At 37.5% G+C, this 24,647-nt stretch overlaps 1 protein-coding gene across 1 annotated transcript in view; it reads left to right on the forward strand.

The window, feature by feature from the left end:
* The window catches only part of cdh11 (cadherin 11, type 2, OB-cadherin (osteoblast)), a 124,811-nt gene that overhangs the window by 60,383 nt on the left and 39,781 nt on the right, over positions 1-24,647 (forward strand). Inside the window, exon 3 of the mRNA XM_057847974.1 lies at positions 21,928-22,210. Within this exon, the coding sequence (XP_057703957.1) occupies positions 22,075-22,210 (136 nt within the window). The 5' untranslated portion in view covers positions 21,928-22,074. The remainder of the gene's footprint in view (positions 1-21,927; positions 22,211-24,647) is intronic.

The following is a 24,647-nucleotide window of genomic DNA, read 5'->3' on the forward strand; positions in this document are numbered from 1 at the left end:
TAATATTGATGTCCCATTGACAACCAAACATGCTGGACGAAACATTTTAAAGCGTGATAATATTTATTTAACTTGTTAGGATAAACATTCAATAAAAAAAAAATGAAAATGAATAGTTTTATATTTGATAATTCAACAAAAACTGCAGGGATGGTCATAGGTGTTTTTGTCCTTTCTGCATACTATGGTCAAAACAGGTTATATACAGTAGACCAAGAGTGCAAAATAGTAAATATATATATATATATATATATATATACATATATATATATATATACATATATATATATATATATATATATATATATATATATATATATATATATATACACACACACACACACACACACATACATACATACATACATATATATGTATATATATATATATATATACATACATACATATATATATATATATATATGTATATATATATATATTAGTCCTTCTCAAAAAATTTGCATAATGTGATAAAGTTCATTATTTTCTGTACTGTACTGATAAACATTAGACTTTCATATATTTTAGATTGATTACACACAACTGAAGTAGTTCAAGCCTTTTATTGTTTTAATATTGATGATTTTGGCAAAAAAGTTAAGAAAAACCAAAAATCCCTACCTCAAAAAATTTGCATATTTTCTCCGACCAATACAAAAAAGTGTTTTTTAATACAAAAAAGTCAACTTTCAATTAATTATATCAGCTATGCACTCAATACTTGGTCAGGAATCCTTTGCAGAAATGACTTCTTCAATGCGGCGTGGCATGGAGGCAATCAGCCTGTGGCACTGCTGAGGTGTTAGGGATGCTTCGATAGCGGCCTGACACTCATCCACAGTGTTGGGTCTGGTGTCTCTCAACTTCCTTTTCACAATATCCCACAAATTTTCTATGAGGTTCAGGTCAGGAGAGTTGGCAGGTCAATTGAGTACAGTAATGCCATGGTCAGTAAACCATTACCAGTGGTTTTGTCACTGTGAGCAAGTGCCAGGTCGTGCTTGAAAAAAAATGAAATCTTCATCTCCATAAAGATTTTCAGCAGATGGAAGCATGAAGTGCTCCAAAATCTCCTGATAGCTAGCTGCATTCACCCTGCCCTTGATAAAACACAGTAGACCAACACCAGTAGTTGACATGGCACCCCAGACCATCACTGACTGTGGGTACTTGACACTGGACTTAAGGCATTTTGGCATTTCCTTCTCCCCAGTCTTCCTCCAAACTATGGGACCTTGATTTCCGAATGACATGCAAAATTTGCTTTCATCTGTAAAAAGTGCTTTGGATCACTGAGCAACAGTCCAGTGCTGCTTCTCTGTAGCCCAGGTCAGGCGGTTCTACCATTTCCAGCACACGCCTGTGCACGGTGGCTCTGGATGTTTCTAATCCAGACTCAGTCCACTGTTTCTGCAGGTCCCCCGAGGTCTGGAATCGGCCCTTCTCCGCAATCTTTCACAAGGTGCGGTCCCCTCTTCTGATTGTGCAATGTTTCCTGCCACACTTTTTCCTTCCCACAGACTTCCCATTAAGGTGCCTTGATACAGCACTCTGGGAGCAGCCTGTTCGCTCAGAAGTTTCTTTCTGTGTTTTAGCCTCTTGCTAGAGGGTGTCAATGATGGCCTTCTGGACAGCAGTCAGGTTGGCAGTCTTGCCCATGATTGCGGTTTTGAGTAATGAACCAGGCTGGGAGTTTTTAAAAGCCTCAGGAATCTTTCGAGGGGGTTTTGAGTTATTTCGTTTATTCAGATGATTAGGTTAGTAGCTTCTTTGGGGTACCTTTTCATGATATGTTAATTTTTTGAGATAGGGATTTTTGGTTTTTCTTGACTTTTTTTGCCAAAATCATCAATATCAAAACAATAAAAGGCTTGAACTACTTCAGTTGTGTGTAATGACTTAAAAATATATGAAAGTCTAATGTTAGTGGTAGTCACAAACGCTGTATAGTATCCAACAATGTATAGATTACTGCACATACATAAGATAATAATTTTGTATATACTTTGAAACAAGACTTTGACAATGTTAGACTGTTCAAATATGGTTGCTAGGCCAAAGAAGCACGCATCATACATAGTAGATTGCAATGCGCACGTTTGCGCATTTACACTCTGTATATTGTACTGTAAGTCAACACACAATACAAACATGTTTTATACATAAAGTCACGTGAACAAAGTAAAAATGAGCTTGAGAAATGTACACAGAGAGGTTCAACTGCAGAGAAACAATCGATACCTTTCTTTAAATGGTGCTCCTCCCGTTGCACCATCGCTCCCAAACTCTTTGCTGAACCTCTGTGGAGGTTTTACTGTTCCCGATGGCCGCCTTGCGGGCATTTCCACACAAAAAAATTAATAAAAGGTGTCGTTCTTCACCGTTTTTTCCCCCCCCCCGCTTTCCTGACTTCTTCTGTGTGTCTATTGCGGTAGTTCAAAGGATCGCATGCATAAATGCGCTAATGCCAGCACGTCTGAGAATAAAGGAGCTGATTTGCTGGTTTCCTAGCGGTAGGAGAGTAAGATCACAGCAATGACACCCATTTGGCTGCCAAGCGCAACCTCTCAGCTTTCAGGATTTTTTTTGATAGCACAAACTGTTCAGGAGTTAGAGTAGTTCAAAGTACGCATGTGGAAATGTGACGCCGGCAACACATCCATCGTTAAAGGGTTAAAGAGATTCTCATGATTTGGCCAATTTTGACCAAGTTGAACGATGTCTCTCAATGATTTCCATCATCAAAATTAGCTGTTGATAAATCCATTTATAATATTGCCATTATGGGTTAAAAGGAATTTGACATTGACATGACATTTCAACAAACTTTACAGTGTAATTTTGTTCATTCAAGCCATGAACTAATGATGTAAAGCACATTTTAAGTCATCGCTTTGTTGTTTCTTTGCATTATTATTTTTTTCACTTCTGTTATTTTTTTCATCAAATCCATGTAAATACCCAACAGCACAAAGACTGGCGATAAGTAGGGTTTTTGTGGGTGGTGATGGTGGGAGAACATGTATAGAGGTGGAGAATATTCAAATATGTCAGATAGAATAACACACACAAACAACAAATGTAAGCCCTGGAGGATTAAGTCACTGAGGGGAAGAATAGAGGGGCTGGGGGGAAAAAAAGAGGATTTCCGTGTAGCGTTGCAGCTTCCTTTTTGATATCTCACTCATGTTTCATATTTAATATCTTTACTCTGCAGTCCACCGACACGCACGATTGGCCGAGCCGGTCCGCAAATCCTCTATTTTCGCTCTATCCATCTCTCTCACTCGCTTACGTCCTTCCTTTTCCATCTCCTCATTTTCCCACCTGCCTTTAACGAGAGGCGCTAATAAGATGGACGGAAGGACGCCGTAACGGCCACTTCACTGCCCCGCCGCGCCGTCATAATTGACAGTTGCAGTGCTGAAATAAAGCAGTTTCTTTATGAGCTGAACACTTAACACACAAACACATTCGCAAAAATGACTAGGACCCCCACCCCGGCCATATAACGGCATGCCAGCATGAAAAATCTAATTTATAGTCACTTATAACCTTATTTAACATGTCAAAATGGAATCTGTGCCTTTAATTGGGATTCATTCAAGACATTTTGGGGTCAATGTCTTCATGTAATTGCAAGTAACACACAAGACGGAGCAGTTATATCCACATTTTTCTGTATTCTGACTGGCACCTGGACTTATGCTTCAATTTGTTCTGTTTCTTTGCTTGTAACTCAAAAGGCTTGTATCTCAAATCATCGTTTCTCCTTGAAATGTCCTTAAAGTCAGGTAATTTGTAAATTGAGGTACAACTGTGTTGAGAAAGATCAGGCAATAAAATCGACAGATATAAGTCAAATACCCGTAATGACAGTAACTGTAAAGAGAGCTATGTCAACATTGCCGGTCAATTTCAATTTCTTTGCCCATTTGGACACATGTGATTGTTTTTCACATATCTGAACAGTCAAATTCCAATTGTTTCATGTTTCAAGGTGGACTCATTTGAATGTGGATAAGAATCGGATGTCAATCCGACACTTCTGCATTATGAACAATCATCAACAGGTGAAATACGTCGCCACTGTTCGACAAAACAAACAACAGACGCCGACATAGGCGGAGTTTGACTTTTGGGGCGGGGGGGGGCAAAACATGTTGATGACCCCGAAACGCAGTTTATGCAATAAAATTAACTTACATGAATATTTATAATATTAAGTTGACAATGATCGTTTTTTGTTTCCCATCATTCTTGAGGGGAATTTTAAATAAGGCTGCTTAGGCAATACTTCTCGCCAAGATCGTCATCCACTGAATATGGTAGGCCCGCCGGTGTCGTGCCAATGTAGTTACCCCAGTCAAAAATTGTATCCGGTGGGCAGAGCCATATGGAGGTAGATTTGTGTCTTTATTATTCAATCAAAAAAAGTCGCTTAAATTAAAAATAATAATAATAATAAATTAAAGTTGCTTCAATCAAAATATGTATTTTTGACCCCAAAAAAGTCACTTTAACCGAAAAAAAAAAAAAAAAATTGTGTTTGAATGCAAACATACATTTGAAACTCAAAAAAATGCATGTGAAAGCTATTTTTCTTTGTTTTTTTTTTTGTTTTGTTTTGTTTTTTTTGATTGAAGCAACTTTTCTGTTTGAAGTAATGTTGATTTGATTTAGGGCCACATTTTGGCTAGGACAATTTTGTCTTTATTATTCAATCAAAAAATAAATAGCTTCAAAAAATATATATTTTCAAAAAGAAAAATCACTTCAGTCAAAAAAAGAAAAATTTCAATCATGGAAAAAGTTTTTGAATGTGAAAAATATTGAGATTGAAAAATTTGCATTTGTACACTTAATTTTGTATCCAAACAGTTTTCTTTGATTGAAGCAATCCTTTTTGTGTTTAGGCCTTATTATGGGTAGGACATTTATGTCTAAATCATTTAATCCCCCAAAAATTTGCTTCAATAAAAAAAGTAAAAGAAAAAAAAAATGTAAAGAAAAATAAAATTGCCCTCCCCTATTTTTCTTTTAATCATATGCAAAGGAAATTATCGTCTAAGTTGCTAGTCACATAATCTGTTCGAAGTCTAATTTTGACCCATTATAATTTTTTTTTTGGTCATTTTTGTTGCAGTTTTATTGCTTTACAACTTGTACATATGTTGCAAAGTCAATTACATGCAATGACACTTTTCGGCCACCAGGGGGGCCTGGCCCCACCTTCAAATCCATTTATGGTCCAATCACATGGCTCTTTTCATCATTCTTCTGTTAATTTTCACTAACAGACATCCAACCCATTTGAACTGGAAGGGATGGCAGCGAACAGTCATTCGCTGCCAGCCCCCCCCCCCCCCCCCCCCCCCCCTTGAAGTCCGCTTATGGACGCCAACAAGCAATGGCGGGCAAAGGTGTAGAAAATACCTTCACCTTCTTGATACCACACGTGAAACTATCAGGTTAAAAAAAGGTTGGCTCTGGTAGCATAAAATCTTCCAAGTTTCCTCAAAAGCATGACTGCTGAGACCTTCAGAAGGGACCATATTTACTTCTGTAGTCATCAAGTGTCTCAGTGAGCATGCGTGCGATATGCATTCCCTTCACACTGCTGAGTTACATATATTTTTTGCAGTATGAACAGCTACACACACAAAAAAAAAACAATGAAACATTGAATTACTTACTTACTTGAAGTTTAATCAATTTTGACTGGGAGGGTGGCTATGATGGTTTACATTCTCAGTCAAAATTGTTTGGACGTCCAGCACTGTCAATGGCACTGAAACATGAGCTTTCACATCCAAGCATGTTATTTCATATTTTACGCTGTGTTTTATGCTCTTGAATAAAATGGACCCCTTAGATGTGTGTGAAAGCGATCGTTTTATATATTCAATTTTTGAATCCCGCCCCATTAAAATGAGTGACTTCCAGCTTCAGTCTCGGATTTAGGACGAATGCGAATGTGATGTCACCCGGGTCAGCATCTCACAATACAGCATTGCTTTATTGCATGCAGATGGACTGCGGATTCAGCTGATTTTGCGGATTAATTCGTTTATTTTTCGCATCAGGCCAGCCAAATGGCTGCAGAAAATTGTTGCTGCACCAGGGGGAGGCGTGTGAGCCTTTTTGGGTTTCAGAAGGTTCCCGTTCATCGCGGATATCAGCTAAAACAAGCCCTACTACTGGACCATTGGACTTACGAGGAACTGAGTAAACATCGTATTTTGTATTATGTCAAATACTGGGATTATGGCACACGTTTTAATACGGAGGTGGCTTGCATTTTGTGGCTGATTGTCTACCGAAAATACCAGGCGGCCGACGACCGGCGGCTTGTTTGCACACACCCCTCTATACTCAGGTTATTGCCCTCTTCCTGTGCCCGGCGTTCTGTCAAATTTTCCGCCCCATCAGAAATTGCAACTTTGTGTTAAAAATGGCCGCGAATACAGCTATTACAAAGTAAACACTAAATACTTTCTTTAAATAAAAGACTATTTACTTACTTACTATTTACCTATCATGGACGGTGATGTAGAAAAGTTCTCCTCAGACACATCCTGCCATGTTAGCTCCACAACAACTGCATGCCGCTCTCTGTTTACGCCTTCGCCGTGTAATAAAGCATTATTTTATACCATATTCGTGTTGACCATGTGGCAGCTACGCGCTCCTCCGACGTCGGCCGGTTTGTCCGGCGGTATTCTCCAGCTGCTTCCCCGGCCAGCTCTACTGTCCGTAGCGGGGGAACGAGCTGTAACTTGCTCACCGCCGGGCGGGTTGCCGATTGGCAAAGACAATCGTCTAACCCGCCGCCGTGTGACATTATCTGGGCTAGTTTTGTTTGATTTTTCGCTTCGAAAAGCGAAAATAAGACTTTGCTACAAAATGCATTTTTATTATTTCAAATTCAATTTAGCACAAGACTGTCATTTGTCATGACAACACCATTTAATTAGCAATTGGGGAAAAATACTTGGATAAAAAGAATATCCTGTTAAAATATTGGAGTAGAGAGACTGAAACAATGACATTTTGGGGCTCTCTTCGTCACATTTTCCTCAGTCTGAATAATTCCACTTCAATGGGTTGAATTCTAAATCAGATGAAAACATGACCCTGCTAACGTCATCCTCCTGTTGGGGACGCTAGAGCCCTATAATGGTAGGCGTGGCTAAACGTGGAATTAAAAGACTAATTTCTCGTCATCTACGCTTTCCCAAATTGTTGTATATTGTCAAATAGTCTCTAAATATGATTCTAATTCACATAATAATGCTATTTAAGACTTTCTTTATCCTGTCGTACGCACTTTAAATGAAGTGGATGTCTAACGTTGTCAATGGCAGTAAATCTGAATCGGGCATTTTGCCCTGTGGTGTGAACATAGCCTATTTGGCCCTCTTGTGGTATGGAGGACTGTTGACCGCTGTATTTTTAAATGTTAAAGAGTTTTATACCCTTTTGCCAATAATCACCATCTCCTTATACGCTGAGTCAACGTTTTCTTACATTTTGTAACCACACACACATACACACATATTTGATTTTCCTCACAACTGGCCTTTTTTCTGTCTTCCTTTGGTTTCTTTCTGTGGCTGATTGTCCCACGGAAGAATCCCAAGCATTTTATTTTTCCTTTAGACTTAAATCGTTTCCAGACATTTCCCTTTGGATAGAACAAACCCCCACACACACCCATACTCAAGCACACACGAACACACAGAAGTCCTAAAGAGACTTGGGCGCTACTTGATTTCGTTTCAACGCGCTGTTGTGTTGTTGTGCTGTGTCTGAGTTGGTTTTGTGTGGTTGCTTCTCTGCTTTGGATGAAAAGGAACAAAGAGAGAAGGGGAAACATTGTTCTTGTCCTCTGCATGGTCGTCTTGTAACAGCCGCAGAGAATTTGCAGGAATCTGGGGGATTTTGGGTGGGAATTGGAGGTTAACGCTCGAAACTACAAAGTCTAACCTTAGTTGGGAATGGGAACCAAGACTTAAAACCCTAACATTTTAGACCCAATCTATTGTTTCAAATTGCAAACATAATCTGATTAGATTTGGCGACGTCATCTCATTTTTTCATAGAGGATAAAACCTGAGAAAATGATGAAATATTCGTGTGCACAATACTGTATCGGTACTGATATGGCAACTAAAATGATGTCATCGTATCAGGGCATGCTATGAAATAACGTGCAGATGCTATGCAGTATGCACTTTTAGGCAACTGTTTTCGCCCTATCCAAAATGATGCTAAACATCCTATCTTGTGGCATCCAATCATCCTTTAAATATTAATTAGTTTATCACTTTTAGACATCCAGTCCATTTTAAGTGTCAGGATTGCGGCGAATAAACATTCCAAGCCTCTCACTTCAAGTAGATTGGATGTATTGCACCGTCAATAGCTGATTATTAGGTAAAAAAATAAATTGTGTTCTTCCTCTGGCCGATAGATGCACCCTCCTACCAATTACTTTATCACTAGTAGATAGATCCATGTGAAGTGGGAGTGTAGCAGCGCATAAACGTTCATTTACGTTTGCTGCTAGCCCTCACACTCCATCATTGGCAGCCAAACCCTGATAGTAGTTACTTAACATTCAACTAAGTATTATTATTATTATATAAAAATGTTTTATATACACTACCATTCAAAAGTTTGGGGTTGCTTAAACCCCAAACCTTTGAACGGCAGTGTACCTATATGTAAATATACAGTACAGGCCAAAAGGACACACCTTCGCATTCGTGTGTTTTCTTTATTTTCATGACTATTTGCATTGTGGGTTCTCACTAAAGGTATCATAACTACATGTGGAATTATGTACTGTACTTAGCAAAAAAGGTAACATAACTAAAAACATGTTTTATATTCTAATATCTTCAACATAGCCACCCCTTTGCTCTGATTACTTTTTTGCACACTTTTGCAAAATGTTTTTCAATTCACAGGTATTGCTAGTTATCAGGGTTAATTAGTTGAATTTCTTGCTTTTACAGTGGGACTGGGACCATCGTTTTTGTTGCGTTGAATGAGGTGTGTCCGATCCTTTGGTCTGCATTGTTCATATTTGCAAAAAAAGTGGTATTGATACCACAAAGGTGTTCTACGGTGTTGGAATAGGTTTCAGGAGCCAAAAAGTACTGTAGTTACGGTGCCACACTCATTTAACCATAGACGGCTTGAAAATTTGCAGATGCTGATGTGAAAGTCTCTGAGGTGACTGTTTGTAAAGCATTTAGAAAATATTTATATACTGTATTAGAATGTATAACGTTGCCTGTACAGAATTTCATATCTCAGTTTGACAGTTTCTGACCCGACAAAACCGCTAACATTTAAAATCAGTATAAATGAGTTTGAAATTTTAACCCAGGTTTGAAGCCATGAGTTCAAAATAAAATGTTAAAACCCTAACGCTTTTTCTTACCCTCATGCTAATTTAAACCTTCTTTTGAAATCCTCACTTTCCTTTAACCTTAATGCTAAACCCAAATAACCCAAATTTGAAAACCTAACCCTACCTTTATACTTAGATTTCCAACCCTAACCCTTATTTGAAACCACAACTCTATTTCTAAACCTTAATTATGAACTCTAATTTGATATTCCAATGATTTGGATCAATAATTATATGGTAGAGGACAGGGAAAAAAGTCTACAGCACGTACATATTAATATTCACTTTGCAGGGTGTACTGTAATGTAGTGCAGCAGTCAATTATTGTGTCATTTCAGTAGTGAGACAATAATTGCCATTCCAGACACTACTGAACTGTGACATGGGGAACGAAAGAACAAAAGGCAGATAAATGGAGAAATAAAGCATAGAGGTGAAAGAACGAAGAGTATTAATTAAAATGCTAGTTAATTGAGGGTGCCCTTCCAATTTCTATTTGAGTCAATAATGACCGCGGCAGTGACACACGCGCACAAACGGAAAGCCTTTTTTCCCCATTTTAAATTGAACATCGGAGATTAGCGCGTGTTAATTAAAAGGGTTAAATGGTGGGCGAAGTCGTTAAAGAGCTCCAAATGTGGCGGTCAACGGTCTGATCGGCAGTGGCTTTGTTTCGCCTCCGGGTTCGAGGCATCTCATTTGGACGGCTATTGAAGACGTTTGGCTTGCACAAAAAGGACAAATCGGCTTGCTTTCCAATGTTTATGAAGGCCTAATTGGAAAAGAACCAGCGGAAAAGGCCGGAGTTATGATTTTCCTTGTTTTAAATAATGTCGAAAATAATTGAAATCAGGAGGCAAATGTCCCCTCGTGCAGTTGAGTCGTGTACAAGCCAATACAAATACAAGAATACTTTTCAAATGACTCCCGTTAATTGTTCTACAGTTGCAAAATGGACCACCAAGTGAAAGTTAATTCAGATGAAATCAGTGGCAGAAAAACAACAGCTTTCCATCAACCAATATTGCAAATCAGGAGGTTCCGTGCAAAATGGCCAGCCTCGTTATTAGTATCCCTTGATTTAAGAGTTGAAGCCTTTGTGTGACCAGCAGATAACTTAAAACTTATCCCTACTAACTACACTGCAAATTTATAACATCATAATCAGAATATTTTTCTTCAAATCTAGTCAAACAATTTTCTGTGTCTTGTTTTGAGTGTTAAAGACTAGTTAACAGATTAATCTGTCTGAGTCTTCCACTTACTTGAAGTAAGTTCTTATTGAGCTCATACATCTCAAAGTTGTTCATTTTTCACCTAAATCAAGAAAAAATTGCTTTCAAATAATGATTTGAACAAAGCTATTCTTTAATTAAGAACATTTCTGACAAACAAGTTTGTAAAACTACATTTACTAATTTATTGCTTAAAATAAGTCATTTTCGGACTATAAGGCGCACCTGACTATAAGCCGCCACCCACCAAATTTGACATTAAAACGGGATTTGTTCATTGATTGTGAGAAGAGGTAATACTTGTACATAGTCAGAGAAGGCCCAGCTCCGGGGAATTCTTGCAGTCATACCTGGTTGTAGGCTTTATTATTTTCAAAGAAGTTGTATTTTTTTCATTGGACTTTAAGCTACAGCTGTCCTCATTGTTTTATGGGATATTTAAACCAAATGACATTAACCGGTAACACTTTATTTGACTGCGGCATCATAAGACTGTCAGAAGACCAAATGAACCTCCATGAAGCTTTGAACCAATTGACTGCAAAGCTTCATTGCTTCAAGAAGCTTGATTTGGCCATCAATGTTCAAGAGACAGTCAACCTCTGCTGCCACCTACTGTCAACAATGTTGTCATCCAACATGCCTCCTAGCATGCATTACAGTGCTACAGATATAAATAACAATCATAATCCATGTTCTGTGCTAATTATTTCTTCAGTTACTGTTCCAGTTGTTTCATTAATTGCTAGTTATGGTATTTGGTAACACTTTATTTGATTGTGACGTGGCATGAGACTGTCATAAGAGCATTATAATTATGACATGACACTGCCATGAGAATTAGGAAATGCTTATGACATATCATTTTGTGTCAATCGGCAAATTATCTCACTTTCGAATTGATGTAAAAGTTCCAAGATGGACATAAATGGAGTTAGTGTCATAATTTGCCGGATGACACTTAATGACATCATTCATATGCATTCATTAATTCCCTATGATAAGTGTCTTATGGCAGTCTTATGACACCACTATCAAAAAAAGTCTTACCTACTAACCCAATAAATCAACAAATAAGCCGCACTGGACTATTAGCCGCAGGATTCAAAATGAGTTAAAAAAAAAAAAAAAAAAAGGAGCGTTTTATAATCTGAAAATTACGATAAATCTGTTCTTCTTATTTTCATCTGAAAATTACAGTAAATCTGTTCTTCTTATTTTCATCTAGTGATTTTTCTTAGTTCAAGAAATCTAATAAGTGAGTAACATGTATTTGAAGCACTGGCAGATAATTGCACTTATTTCTAGTAGATTTATAAATTTAACTAGATTCAGTGAAGTGTTTTTTTCATTGTATGGGCAGGAGGACTAGTAAACTGAGAAATAGTGGTAGGCAGAATTTTAAGCATTGCATTTGTTAAAAACATACAGAGATGAAAAATAATGATATGAATAAAACAGTTTAACCTTCCTTGTTTGACATTTCAAAGACCATTAACATTGTGGTGACTCTTCTGGTGTGTGTGCGTTGGGCCACGGCATGGCAGTACAGAAGTACATGAAGATAACTTAGTCTTAACAGAATGGGTCAATTTCTACATATATCAGACCAATAACATACAGTATGTGGTACCTCAGGATATTGGATTAATTCATTCTGTAACACACTGAAAAATACAATAGCCAGTTTAGATGTAGTTTACAATTAGCACTAAGCACCGGACAACTAAACACAATGTTGTTTACTATATGACAAACTGGCTTGTTGTAAAGCCATCTTAAAGCGCTCATATCTAAAGTCTGCGTTCACAAGTCACAGCAAGAACAGTGAATGTCCCAATGTGTTGGGAAAAAACTGATGTAGTAAAAAAAAATATGGGGATAAAAGAAAATAAAGGAATTGACAAAATGAGAATATGAAAACAACAAAATAAGAAAACAAAAAACATAGAAAGAGAACGTGAGAAGGTTCAAATTAAAAATCAGAAGCTATTAAAAACAAGCAGGAGTGCACTACATCTCACTACATGCTGTAGGCTGTTACGAAGAGTGTGCATGCCCACTAATTGCTAACTCATAAACTACAGAAATATTAAGTCCACCATTAATTAAGCAGGTTTGATCGAATAAATCGGAACTTGGGCTCCAAGAATCAACTAATACTGGCCTATGTTACATAACTACCAAGGTTCAAGACGATTGATTCACGGATAACGGAGGGGTAGACTTCAAAGTCAATGTGCACAAGAACAAGAAAAGGAAGAACAACAACTACTTTAGTGGCGATTTTAGGTGACTAAAAGCCTTAAGTCTGTAAAAAAAACAACAACTATATATTAGTGCTGCAACGATTAATCGATTAACTGGAGTATTTGATTAGAAAAAAAATATTCAAATTAAATTTTGCTGCCTCGAGTGTTCGTTTAATTAAAGTGGCATTGTAATGGTTTGTTCTGAAAGTGTTTGCATTTAGTTTTACTGATTTGGGTGGAGACACTGCCCTCTAGTCGGCCTCATTTCACATGGCTGAATCAAGTCGCTCCCCGTTAAGACCAACATAAGCTAAGTTTTTGTTTGAACTAATGTTTTTTTTAATGCATTCATAATTTAGTTTAAAGGTACAGTTAGCTGTTTTTTGCGGGAAAATGTGTTTGAACTATTTGTTAAGAGCATTGTTAAAAAAAAAAAAAAAATGTTGGCATTTTATCACATTTAAACTAGCGGACTTTTGTTATGTAAGTTAGTCAATTGTTCTTTTGTTGCACATATATCCTCATTTATTTTTTTATACCGTTTGACGCTCAGGTCAGGTATTTTAATTCCGATTACTCGATTATTCGAACTAACTAGTTCATCGATTAATCGACTACTAAAATTATCGATAGTTGCAGGCCTATATATATATATATATATATATATATATATATATATATATATATATATATATATATATATATATATATATATATATATATATATATATATACTGTATATAGAAGAGAAACAAGAGTGGCACAAAATAAATGTGTATCTTTGGGGGTGGCGTGGCTCAGTGGTAGAGTAGTTGTCCCCCAACCCAGAGGTTGTGGGTTCGATTCTTCGCCCTGATGAACTCGCCTAAGTATCCTTGAGCAAGATACTGAACCCCATGTTGCTCCTGGTGCTGCGTCACCAGTAGGTGAATAGTGAGATAGTGTAAAGCGCTTTGAGCGCCTTGAAAGGTGGAAAAGCGCTATATAAGTATAACACCATTTACCATTTACCAAGAATAAATTGCAGGTGAGTCCACCAAAGAAGATGAGGTGGCCATTCAAAATGGATTGTTGTGTCAACACATGACATTTACATTTATCACATGAGTATAATATTACAGTACTGTAAGTATGTCTATGTGTGCATGCAATTGAAGCTTGTGGGTGATAATTAAGCACTAATGGCTCAACCCTGATGAGCTATGACAATGCACATACTGTCAGACACGCAAGCACGCAAAGACACATGCCTACAGTAAGCCAAACACAAACAAACCCACATTGAAAAGTCTCACACTTAGACACAGTCACAAATTAATACTGGTAAATGCACTTACACATACATAACACAAACAGTAACACAAATGCACACAAGCGGTCACTCAAATACACATAAATGCTAATTGTCATACAGACAGTCACACATAGATATGCTTATGTCTCTCTCTCACACACACACACGGATCCACTTTCAGTCCTTCTCTTAAAAGCACACACACTTTTTGGCACGCACGCATAGTCATACACAGTATCTGTTTCTCTCGTTCACCCATGCACACAGACACACATACCCCCACAGGGTAACTGGATTGGTGTTTCGGAGCCGCAAGTGTGTCATTAATACTTATTTACATGAATGCCGAGAAAGCTAAGAAGCTTTTTGTAATCACAACACACACACAGACACTATTGGCTACCCAATTGAAAAGCAATTAGGCCTCGGGTTTTGCCTTAAAATGCATCGCAACTTTCAAGCTTTTACCAGACTTCCACACAAGTGAGTCGACCACAGTGAACTCCAAATTGTGTATGAATGAATGTATGTATGAATGAATGATATATGAAAAAGACAATGCAAATAGAAAGAATGGAGAATAACAACATCAGAATACAGTATCATTAGAGGATATGTGATATATTACAACACAGGACAATGAAAATATAATAGAAAATGAACATTAGAATAAAAACTCAAAATATGAACACGGGAACATGAATTCAAATCAGAATGAAATATTAGGATATAACTGAATGAGACAATATAGGCTCTACATTACTATTTCTCCTGGTCACTTCTCCCAGTTTTCCACCTTATTGCATTATTTGTGATCAAAAGAAGTGCGCGTACACAAGTTCAAGAGGTAGAAATTCTTTTGCCTCTCTAGCTGTACAGACAAGCTCGAGGGATTTGTTTTTGAGAGTGTTTTATACATATATGTTCTACAGTAAAGGAAAATCTCATTATAAACCCCCAATGACCTCGTTTTGTTTTCATTTGTATCACAAACACTGGAGGAAATAGAGCTCTCATCTGGACAGAAGCCTGCGGTCTGACACAGGGAAAATTCACATTTTAACCCGGTGTAAATGTGCAATTATTAAAGTAGGTTGCTATTACAGTTTCAGTCAGCTACTTGAAGTGCAGCACACCTTTGGGAATCCCTACTCTTGACCCTGAAATGTAATCGTGCCACTTAAACAGTGGCATGTGAATTTCCTGCTTTGTTGGGACACATGTGGTGTCATTTAGCGTGGTCACAGCCCCACCGCTACAACCTCTTGAACCCCCCCTTCAAAACTCCCCGAGCTGCGTAAAGTCTAATGTTAGCCAATGAATCACAAATGTCTCGGCCAACTCGTGACTCCCACCACCCGAGGGACACACATATATAAATATACGCACACACACACACACACACACACACACACACACACACACACACACACGTTGTCTACTGCTCTAATGCGACTCTTGAGTCATGTGTTCAGACAAAGGAAGTAGGCGGGTGAAAAGGGCTTACTCACCCGAGGGAGTCATTATCTCATTTGCTGCTCACTCGCACCTCTGGCCAAGTCTGAGGAGAGAATAAATACATCAAAATGTGAAATTAAATGAAAGGACCCTCACAAACTTGCCACCCCACCATGTGGAATTTGAGAGGTGCCACCAAGTTTTGTGTTTCATGGCAAGTCATAAAATGGCGACGGCAAATTTGCTCGCCATGCTCTGGCCACATGCCATGACAAATTTGGGGATTCTTTGCAATCTAGAGTGGCCTGTCCGCCTAATTAAAATATTACAAATTTAATTTATTTGAAGCAACCCCAGAAAGTTTCGTCTGTCCTAGAATTTATGATCATAGCTTTTTGAGACATTACTCTTGAATGTCTTGTTTCTAAATCAAACCAGTTTCAGGGGCTGATTTAGATATAAATAAAGGTAGTCCCCAGGTTATAATGTACCCGACTTACATGATTTAAATTTTACAACCCCGGAGTCTCCTCTGCTTTTTTTTTTCTAATAATATTGACTTTTCTTTTGTGATGCATGCTTTTATTTTGGCGCAGGAAGCATAGAGCAGGTTGTACTTTCACACGCGAGTAAGAACGCATGTACACAGGAAAAATAACATATTTGTGCACACGAAGAAGAGCGCAGACGCACACATGAAGAAGTCACGGAGCCGAGTGAGAGATAAAGGGGAAAGAAAGCCTGCGCGCACATTTGTTGCTTGTGAAGCAACCACAGAGGCAAAACCTGTATATAACACCTTTTGTACTGTTTATTGTGCGGTTGAATACTTGGGCAGTGTTTATGTGATTGTTTTTGATGATGTGCGGGCGCTAACTGATACATGCTAATCATTTGTGTCAATTATTATTGCTGTATGAGCAGCTAGTTATAAATGCAAATTTGAATTGCTGTAATTGAAGATCAAACTGATTTAATTTAATTATTATTTTAATTTTATTCTGCAAGTGTTGATGGCATGAGCAGCTGAGTGAGCCAAAAAGTCAGCAAAACAGACGTCTGACACCGTCATTTTGGAGCTTAGCTCGCTGTCTAGCTAGGACTTAGGCTATGTCTACACTAGGACGGATAATGGCCTTAAACGTGTAATTTGTTGGACTATGCGGCATGTTGGCTACACTAGTATGCCTATTATCCAGATTAGTTGTTACACGGATAATGTAGGCGGGTAACATTACCCACCGCCTAATATGGACTGCTGTCTCCGTAGAGAAATCGGATGCTTAGGAAGCGACATTATGCAGCTACCATTTTTAGAGCGGCATGATGGCGTTATAAACAATGGAGGCGGACGATCACGACGTAGCATTCCCGCTCCTCTTTTCTTTTCCACACATTTTTCTTAAGCCTTTCAAACTACGTTGCAATATTATGCTTCATTTCAGTGCCCATTTGTGGTCATCCCATCACGGATGATGCGGAGATGAGCGTTTTTTACAGAGCTTGTCTCCCGTGTTGTCTCCGATCAGTCAGCTGTGGGGCTGGCCCCTCCCAACATAATGCCGGCAGAACATGAGTATATAAAAATGCGCAGAGGAAAATTAAACCCCAAAAAGTGACCTGCATGGTAACCCCAGTCAAAGAGGCACGCGATCATTTTTTTTCATGACATTTCTGTCACAGGCACTCCTGGTTGGGGCTTCCAGGAAATATACGCAGCGCCACACCATATGTTTCTATTTGTTATTTTCTAAATGGTGAGAGCGCAACTGAGCATCGATTGTCACATCCCAAGTAACGGTGTCAGGCTTTTGTTGTTTTCTAAACATTTATTTCAATCACAACTCCGCGATTGCTCGTAAAAGCAGACATTGCTCTCTCTTCACTCTCGCTCCCGCGTGATGCGTTCAATTGCCTTCACGAAAAAAACAGTTATCACAAAACGGAGTTCCTGACCCCTGGTCTAGAAGGTGTAGTAATTTCGAAATTTTACACCGGCGAGTAATGAGTTTCTGTTTTAGAGGTAAACCGCGCAGGTGATGACATAACATATGAGAATGCTCCTTTCAACGCATACGTAGTTTGCGCAAATGCAGGCGTACCTTGCAGAAGCGGGGGAGTCTTAAACGCACCTTAAATGTAAGTGCAGACAGGTGTAATAACAGTCGGCAAAATACCCTTGAGAAAATTATCTGTCCTAGTGTAGATGTAGCCTTAGCTCCAACGTCTTAGCAAGGACAGTACAATGACGTATAATACATGTTTTTGGATAGTTATTCTGAGATTTGGGAGGTATTTAAGGGTATGTAAAGGGTTAATTCCGACTAATGTGGAAATTCGGGTTACGTCACCAGTGTAGGAAAGGAATTTGTTCGTAAGCCGGTGACTACCTGTATATGTATTATTTATAAAATAAATAAATATTTAAAAACCATAGTATTACATTTGTTTTAATTATTTTGACTTCTTGTAGCCAAAATTGAAGCCCTTGTTTGTTTGTTTTTTCATTTCCATCATGTGATATTGAGACATTTTTGTGGGTCTACTTATGTCAGACAAAACTTGTTGCAATTGTGATGTGGCTTAAACACTTACCGTATTGGCCCGAATATAAGACGGCCCTGATTATAAGACGACCTCCTCTTTTTCAAGACTCAAGTTTGAAAAAAGACTTTTTGAACACCAAATTAATTTTTATACATTTGAGAGAAAAAGCATTTTATTTTGCCTCATTCAAATCATAATATCTGAACATTTAAATATGTAAAATAAAGTGCAATCACATTCGTAAATGAATGGCTTCTGGTTTTTGTAATGTAAATAAACCAATCTATTGTGATAAAACAACAAAATTGCAATAACTGCATTAACCATCAAAGTGAAGTCTAACTGTAACTGTAGTCTTGAAACAAATCTGAATAAGGAAGAACATTGCAATAAAATAATGCAAACTGCTTAAACTTGAGAGTAGCTGAGATCCGTCATGACAGAACATCGCTTCAATGATATCTGGCGCCTTCTAGCGTCAAGAATGGGTATAATGTCTAGACCACGAATATAAGACGACCCCCACTTTTTCAATCTTATTTCAATGCAAAAAACACCGTCTTATATTTGGGCCAATACGGTAATTTTGAAATTATTTTGAAAGGACAAGTGTGTTTGAAAAAGCACTGAAAAGATAATACAAGTCTTCCTGTTTCGAGATCTGTTTGCGGGTCTGCTCATGAGAGGCATTCCGACCAAAGGTAATGGCCACTGGCCTTTAATTGAATTTTCGATGATTTCCTTGCAACAATACTGAAACTGTTTTTGTCATCATAAAACTTCCCTGTCATGCTCTGCCCACATTCCATAACAAAAATCAAAATGATCTGTGACAAGACGCTCCTGTCATGTTTTCGTCCTCAGAGAAGATAAATGAAATCAATAGTGGCGTTATCAAGTTTCATATTTGTAGAGGCGTCACTTCATAAAATATCCTGTTTCTCTATCAGTGACACATCGTTTCAGAATAACGGATGAGTGCGGTCAAGCGAAATAAGACACTGTCTGTGATTTGTTTTTTCATGAATTTTTCTGCCGGACTTGTTGAATTAGTTTGACTCTTAATCAACACTGACACAGTGGTGACACGTTGAGAGGCGGAGAGGAAATTGTGCACAAGTTTGCTGGCATTACAATTATTTGAGAAGTCTTGGAATTCATTAACTGCTTGGGTTTTAATATATTACTGGGAAAGGTGCTTTGAAATTGAATTTTGGCTCCATTACATTCTTATTCCACAAGAGATGTATGGTAAAAGGTGCTTTTAATCTTTGAAGTCCTTACATTTTTTGCTACTTTTTACTTTACTACTTTATTCATAGCTAAAACAACGTCTCCAAAGTGCTATCAATTTATTGTCAAGCATAATTCGCCACATGATGCTGCACAGCAGAACTAATTGACCAATGAAATGTCCTGAAAACCTTATGGGGGGGAAAGTTTCTCAGACTACAAGTGGGACCAAATCAGAAACATCTTATTTATTTTGATTTTTTGTTTTTCTGAGATTTGACAAAGCAACTTTGAAAATTAGTTTTTAAAGGAAACATTTTATTTGAAGGGTGAGGGGGGGACTAAAATTGACATTTTATTGACATTCATTTTTATTTGAATATCATAACATATGATTTTTTAAAACCCATTTTATACATTATTTCTAATGAATAATAAATAATAACAATTATGATGCTTTACTTGTGAGCCTAAAACTTTTATTCAATTCCTTTATTGTCATTGCAAGCCAAGCAAACAACGAAATTGGAAAGCTACTCTGTGGGACCATAAAACACAAGACAGTAAAATAACACACAACTTAAACATACTACTAAATAAAACACAAAGAATAAATTATTGTGCAAAAGTCGCTGCATAGCAGCATTATGAACAATTCACCAGGATATTCAGATATTTAAACTAGGGCTGTCAAACGATTAAAATTTTTAATCGAGTTAATTACAGCTTAAAAATTAATTAATCGTAATTAATCGCAATTCAAACCAGCTATAAAATATGCCATATTTTTCTGTAAATTATTGTTGGAATGAAAAGATAAGACACAAGACGGATATATACATTCAACATATGGTACATAAGTACTGTATTTGTTTATTATAACAATAAATCAACAAGATGGCATTAACATTATTAACATTCTCTTAAAGCGATCCATGGATAGAAAAACTTGTGGTTCTTAAAAGATAAATGTTAGTACAAGTTATAGAAATTTTATATTAAAACCCCTCTTAATGTTTTCGTTTTATTAAAATTTGTAAAATTTTCAATCAAAAAATAAACTAGTAGCTCACCATTGTTGACGTCATTACACCATGCTCACTCTGCAAACCCATAAAATCATTTGGACCCAAGCGCCAGCAGAGGGCGCCAAATAACAAAAAAAAAAACAAGTAACAAGCAGACATTACACTTCTGTTATTTTAATCTGAGCGGGCATGTGTGTTAATTGCGTCAAATATTTTAACGTGATTAATTTAAAAAAAATAATTACCACCCGTTAACGCGATAATTTTGACAGCCCTAATTTAAACAAATTAGTGTTTTCTTATCAGCGTGCCAATTTCATGCCTTTATGTAAGGTAAACACTTGTTTCATCAGCATTATCGATGGTGCAATTTTAAATTAAAAAAATATACAGTCCCTGGCAAAAGTCTTGTCGCTTATCCATTTTGTAGAAATAATAGCTAATAACCTGACTTTTAATTATTCAATTGGTTTCAGAAATGGCTCATATGAAAGCTAGGACCCTCCCAAATGATGTTGAATGTACAAAAATATATTTGTTTCAATGAAAAAAAATTGATCATTTAATGAAGACATAAAGGTCAAATTTTGGCAAGACAAAAGTTTTGTCGCCTACAGAAAGTCCTACAGAAAGTAGTGTGAAAATTGAACAAAAAATGTACTTCAAATACAAAAATATGTTACTAAACATAAGCGAATTAAGTAATGGTGCTGTGAGATCCATATTTAATATTTTGTATGACTTCCATGGGCTTGAAGGACTGCATCCATGCTGTTCGGCAAGGATTCATACAATTTATTGATGAAGTCATCAGGAACATCAAAGAAAGCAGTCTTGCATGCCTCCCAGAGTTCATCAACATTCTTGGGTTTCGTCTTCCATGCTTCCTCTTTCATTCTACCCCAGACATGCTCAATGATGTTCATGTCTGGTGACTGGGCTGGCCAGACCTGGAGAATCTTGATCTTCTTTGCCTTGAGGAACTTTGAGGTGCAGATTGAAATATGCGATGGAGCACCATCCTGCTGCAGAATTTGTCCCTTTTTATGGTTAGGAATGTTAGAGGCAGCTAAGATTTGTTGATATTTCAGACTATTTATGTTGCCTTCCACCCTGCAGATCTCTGCAGATGTAAATTGTCAACAGGTGCTTGGGGCAGCTGTCTGTGTTCTCATCTTACTGACAGCCATTTTTTGCATGTTGTCAAATTGCTGCACAGTGATTGATGATCTTTTTAAGTAAAAGTGTGTAAACACAGTGCGACACAATGTTTTTCCACCGTTTTCACATGACTGGATCCATCTCTGTCCAAATGAATTCAAGCTAATTAGTTTACAGGCAGCCACAACTGCATAATTAGAGGCGAGTCGCGTAACGAGGCTGGTTAGCATCAGACAGCACAAGCTTCCTTTACTGTGAACATCGCCAATAATTCAAACATTTTGTTTGCTTCCAGGCTCGGAGGATCGGAGGAGTAGAAGGAGAGGAAGATTGGCTGGCGTGAACTCCCACTCCCAACATTCCCTTCGCCAAATAGGAAGTCACCTCAGTGGGGGCTGAGCTCCACTGAGTGGAACCACAGACGGAGAGGAGGTCGGACTTGATGATAACAACCATGATCATGATGTTGAGAATCATCCTAGTATTGGCAGGAATCTGCGCCCTTTGTAGCCTGGCGACTGCCAGCCGGAGAAAACACGAGGCCGTGGATCATCACTCCCGCAGACACAGACATGCAGGTGGGATTGGTGTGAGATTCGTACACTGCAAATTTATAACATCTTCATCAGGTTATTTTTCTTAAATCATGTAAAATAATTATTTCCATCTTGTTTTTAGTGTTAAAGTTTACAGATTATTGCGTCAGATTATTCCACTTACTTTGAGTAAATATTAGTATTTGTTCCATTTAAACACATACATTTAAAAGTCGGAAATTTTTCAACTAAATCAGCAAAAATTTGGTTTCAAATATTGTTTTGAATAATATCTGTTCTTGAATTAAGAACAATTCTGACAAGATTTGATTTATTTTACTGCTTAAAATAAATCTATTGATCTTATTTTCAGCTAGCTATTTTTCTTATTTCAAGAAATCTATGTGAGTAAAATTTACTTGAATTACTGGCAAATATTTTCACTTATTTCTAGTAGATTTACTGAAAACTGAAGAGAATTTAACTCGTTTAAAGTAGGTGTGTTTTTGCAGTGTAAACGGTCACTGCCACTGACAAGTATACTCGTCAACAGGGGTCGCGTTAACCGAATATTTTCCGTCGTTGACCGTTTTTTTAAAACGGTGACGGGAAAAACTGAAGTCCATCCGTCATTTTGACAGGTTGCAATTCACACCCCAGACCACAGGGTGGCGAGTGAGCATATTAATTAGCTATTGTCTCTCTTGATGCATGACGTCGTTGGCCTTACTCGGAAAAATGTCAATGCAACTGAGTGTTTGCCTGGCACGGCCAGACTGTTCTCCCTGTATTTTTCAAACACTGAGAGAAAGTCTGGGACACAGCCTCTCGAGTAGGTACAAAATCAATTGACAAATCAGATTTGTTTATTTGCGTGACGTGTTCTTCACGAGCAACGTCACTATTGCGCGCCGAAAGTCGTCTCTACAACAACACGGATGGCGGGAGAACCGAGAATATGTTCCAATCCGCGGTAAATTCAGTTTTAAATGAGCTAAAACACATCGACACGAGATATTGACAACAGTCTGTCTCGCGCTAGCCATGTTGAATAAACTCCGTTCTCCTCGTATGTTTACTTCCGCGCGCAAGTCCCTCGTCCTGCCCTCGTCGCTTTGCTAACGGCACATCTGCCCGTCGCTGATTGGTGCATTCCGCTGTCTGTTTGCCTCTTGTTAACCTTGTTCGGACAGAATATTAATTTAAAATGAATGAAAACTAAATACTATTGAATATGTCATTATTATCATTTTAAAAATTTAAGTGACGGGTAAAAATAGATTATGACCGTATTTTTATGACACTGTCAGTCAAAATGACAGACAACGAAAAAGTCTAGCGCAACCTCTGCTCGTCAATCAGGTTTTTCAACACAAAAAGCTGGCGGCAATTTGTTCAGTTTCTTGGAAAAGAGGGTGTATCTCTATAAGGCGACCTTGTTACTGCTTTGATTCTTAAAGAACAGAAATTGGTACAATAAAACTTTATTTCCTAGTAAAAAATAAAAAATAAATGAATAAAGAGTATGCTTTCATTTACTATGTTTTTGTGGTTTTCATAGAGCACAAAATTCTAGGGCCTTGATTTTTTTATTTTTTTTTCCCAGAAATTCGTGATGTAGTGGGAATCGACCTATATTCTCTGATTTTTAAAGAATTTTAAAAGACATTAAAAAAAAAACTTTTTCTGGTAAAAGAAGTCTACTAAATGTTATCTTTTGCCACAAAAATATTATTGGTTGAAACAATGTGACATTAGGCCAATATGAGACTTTGCCTTTATAAAGCTACATGTTGCCAACAGCCAAAATAATCAATTTGCTGATAAAGTACAGTAATAACTACGGGTGTGTATTGCCTCATATCTGGCGAGACGGTTCTTATCATGACTCACAGGTCATGATTCGATTCTATCCCGATTAATCCTGACACTATACTCTAAGATGATTATTGTGATATTTGTATATAACTTTAGAAAAAAAACAATCAAAATAGACATAAGTAGAGTGTACCTCAACATACGATTGCATTGACATCCGACGTAAAATTTGTCTCGTCATTTGTCTCGACATATGACGACATGCTCAAAATACGGTGATTTACAACAGCGTTGCAATTTCATTGTTTTTTTTTTTCTTGTGAGAGAAATCAAAATGGCTCCCAAGAAGGTTAGTGCAGGGATTGAAATAAGGAAAAAGGTGATGCATACCATTGAAATTAAGATAGAAATGATGGAACATATCTACGATCTTGACTGTCCTCCTCAGCTTTCCGTTCGTCAGTCTTTATAAATTAAGGTGACAATTACTATTATTATCAGCTACTATTATATATATTACTATTATATCAGCAAGAAAGTCACCGGCTTCGTCAGGATTTTAATCATTTATTTCAGAACTTGTGTAACTCAACACCGCTACTGTCCGCCGTAGCCGATGCCAACAACAACAGAACATGAGAAGTGAAAGTAAAAAGTCTCG

This window comes from Corythoichthys intestinalis, chromosome 10 (assembly GCF_030265065.1).
Source record: "Corythoichthys intestinalis isolate RoL2023-P3 chromosome 10, ASM3026506v1, whole genome shotgun sequence".
Taxonomy (NCBI): Eukaryota; Metazoa; Chordata; class Actinopteri; order Syngnathiformes; family Syngnathidae; genus Corythoichthys; species Corythoichthys intestinalis.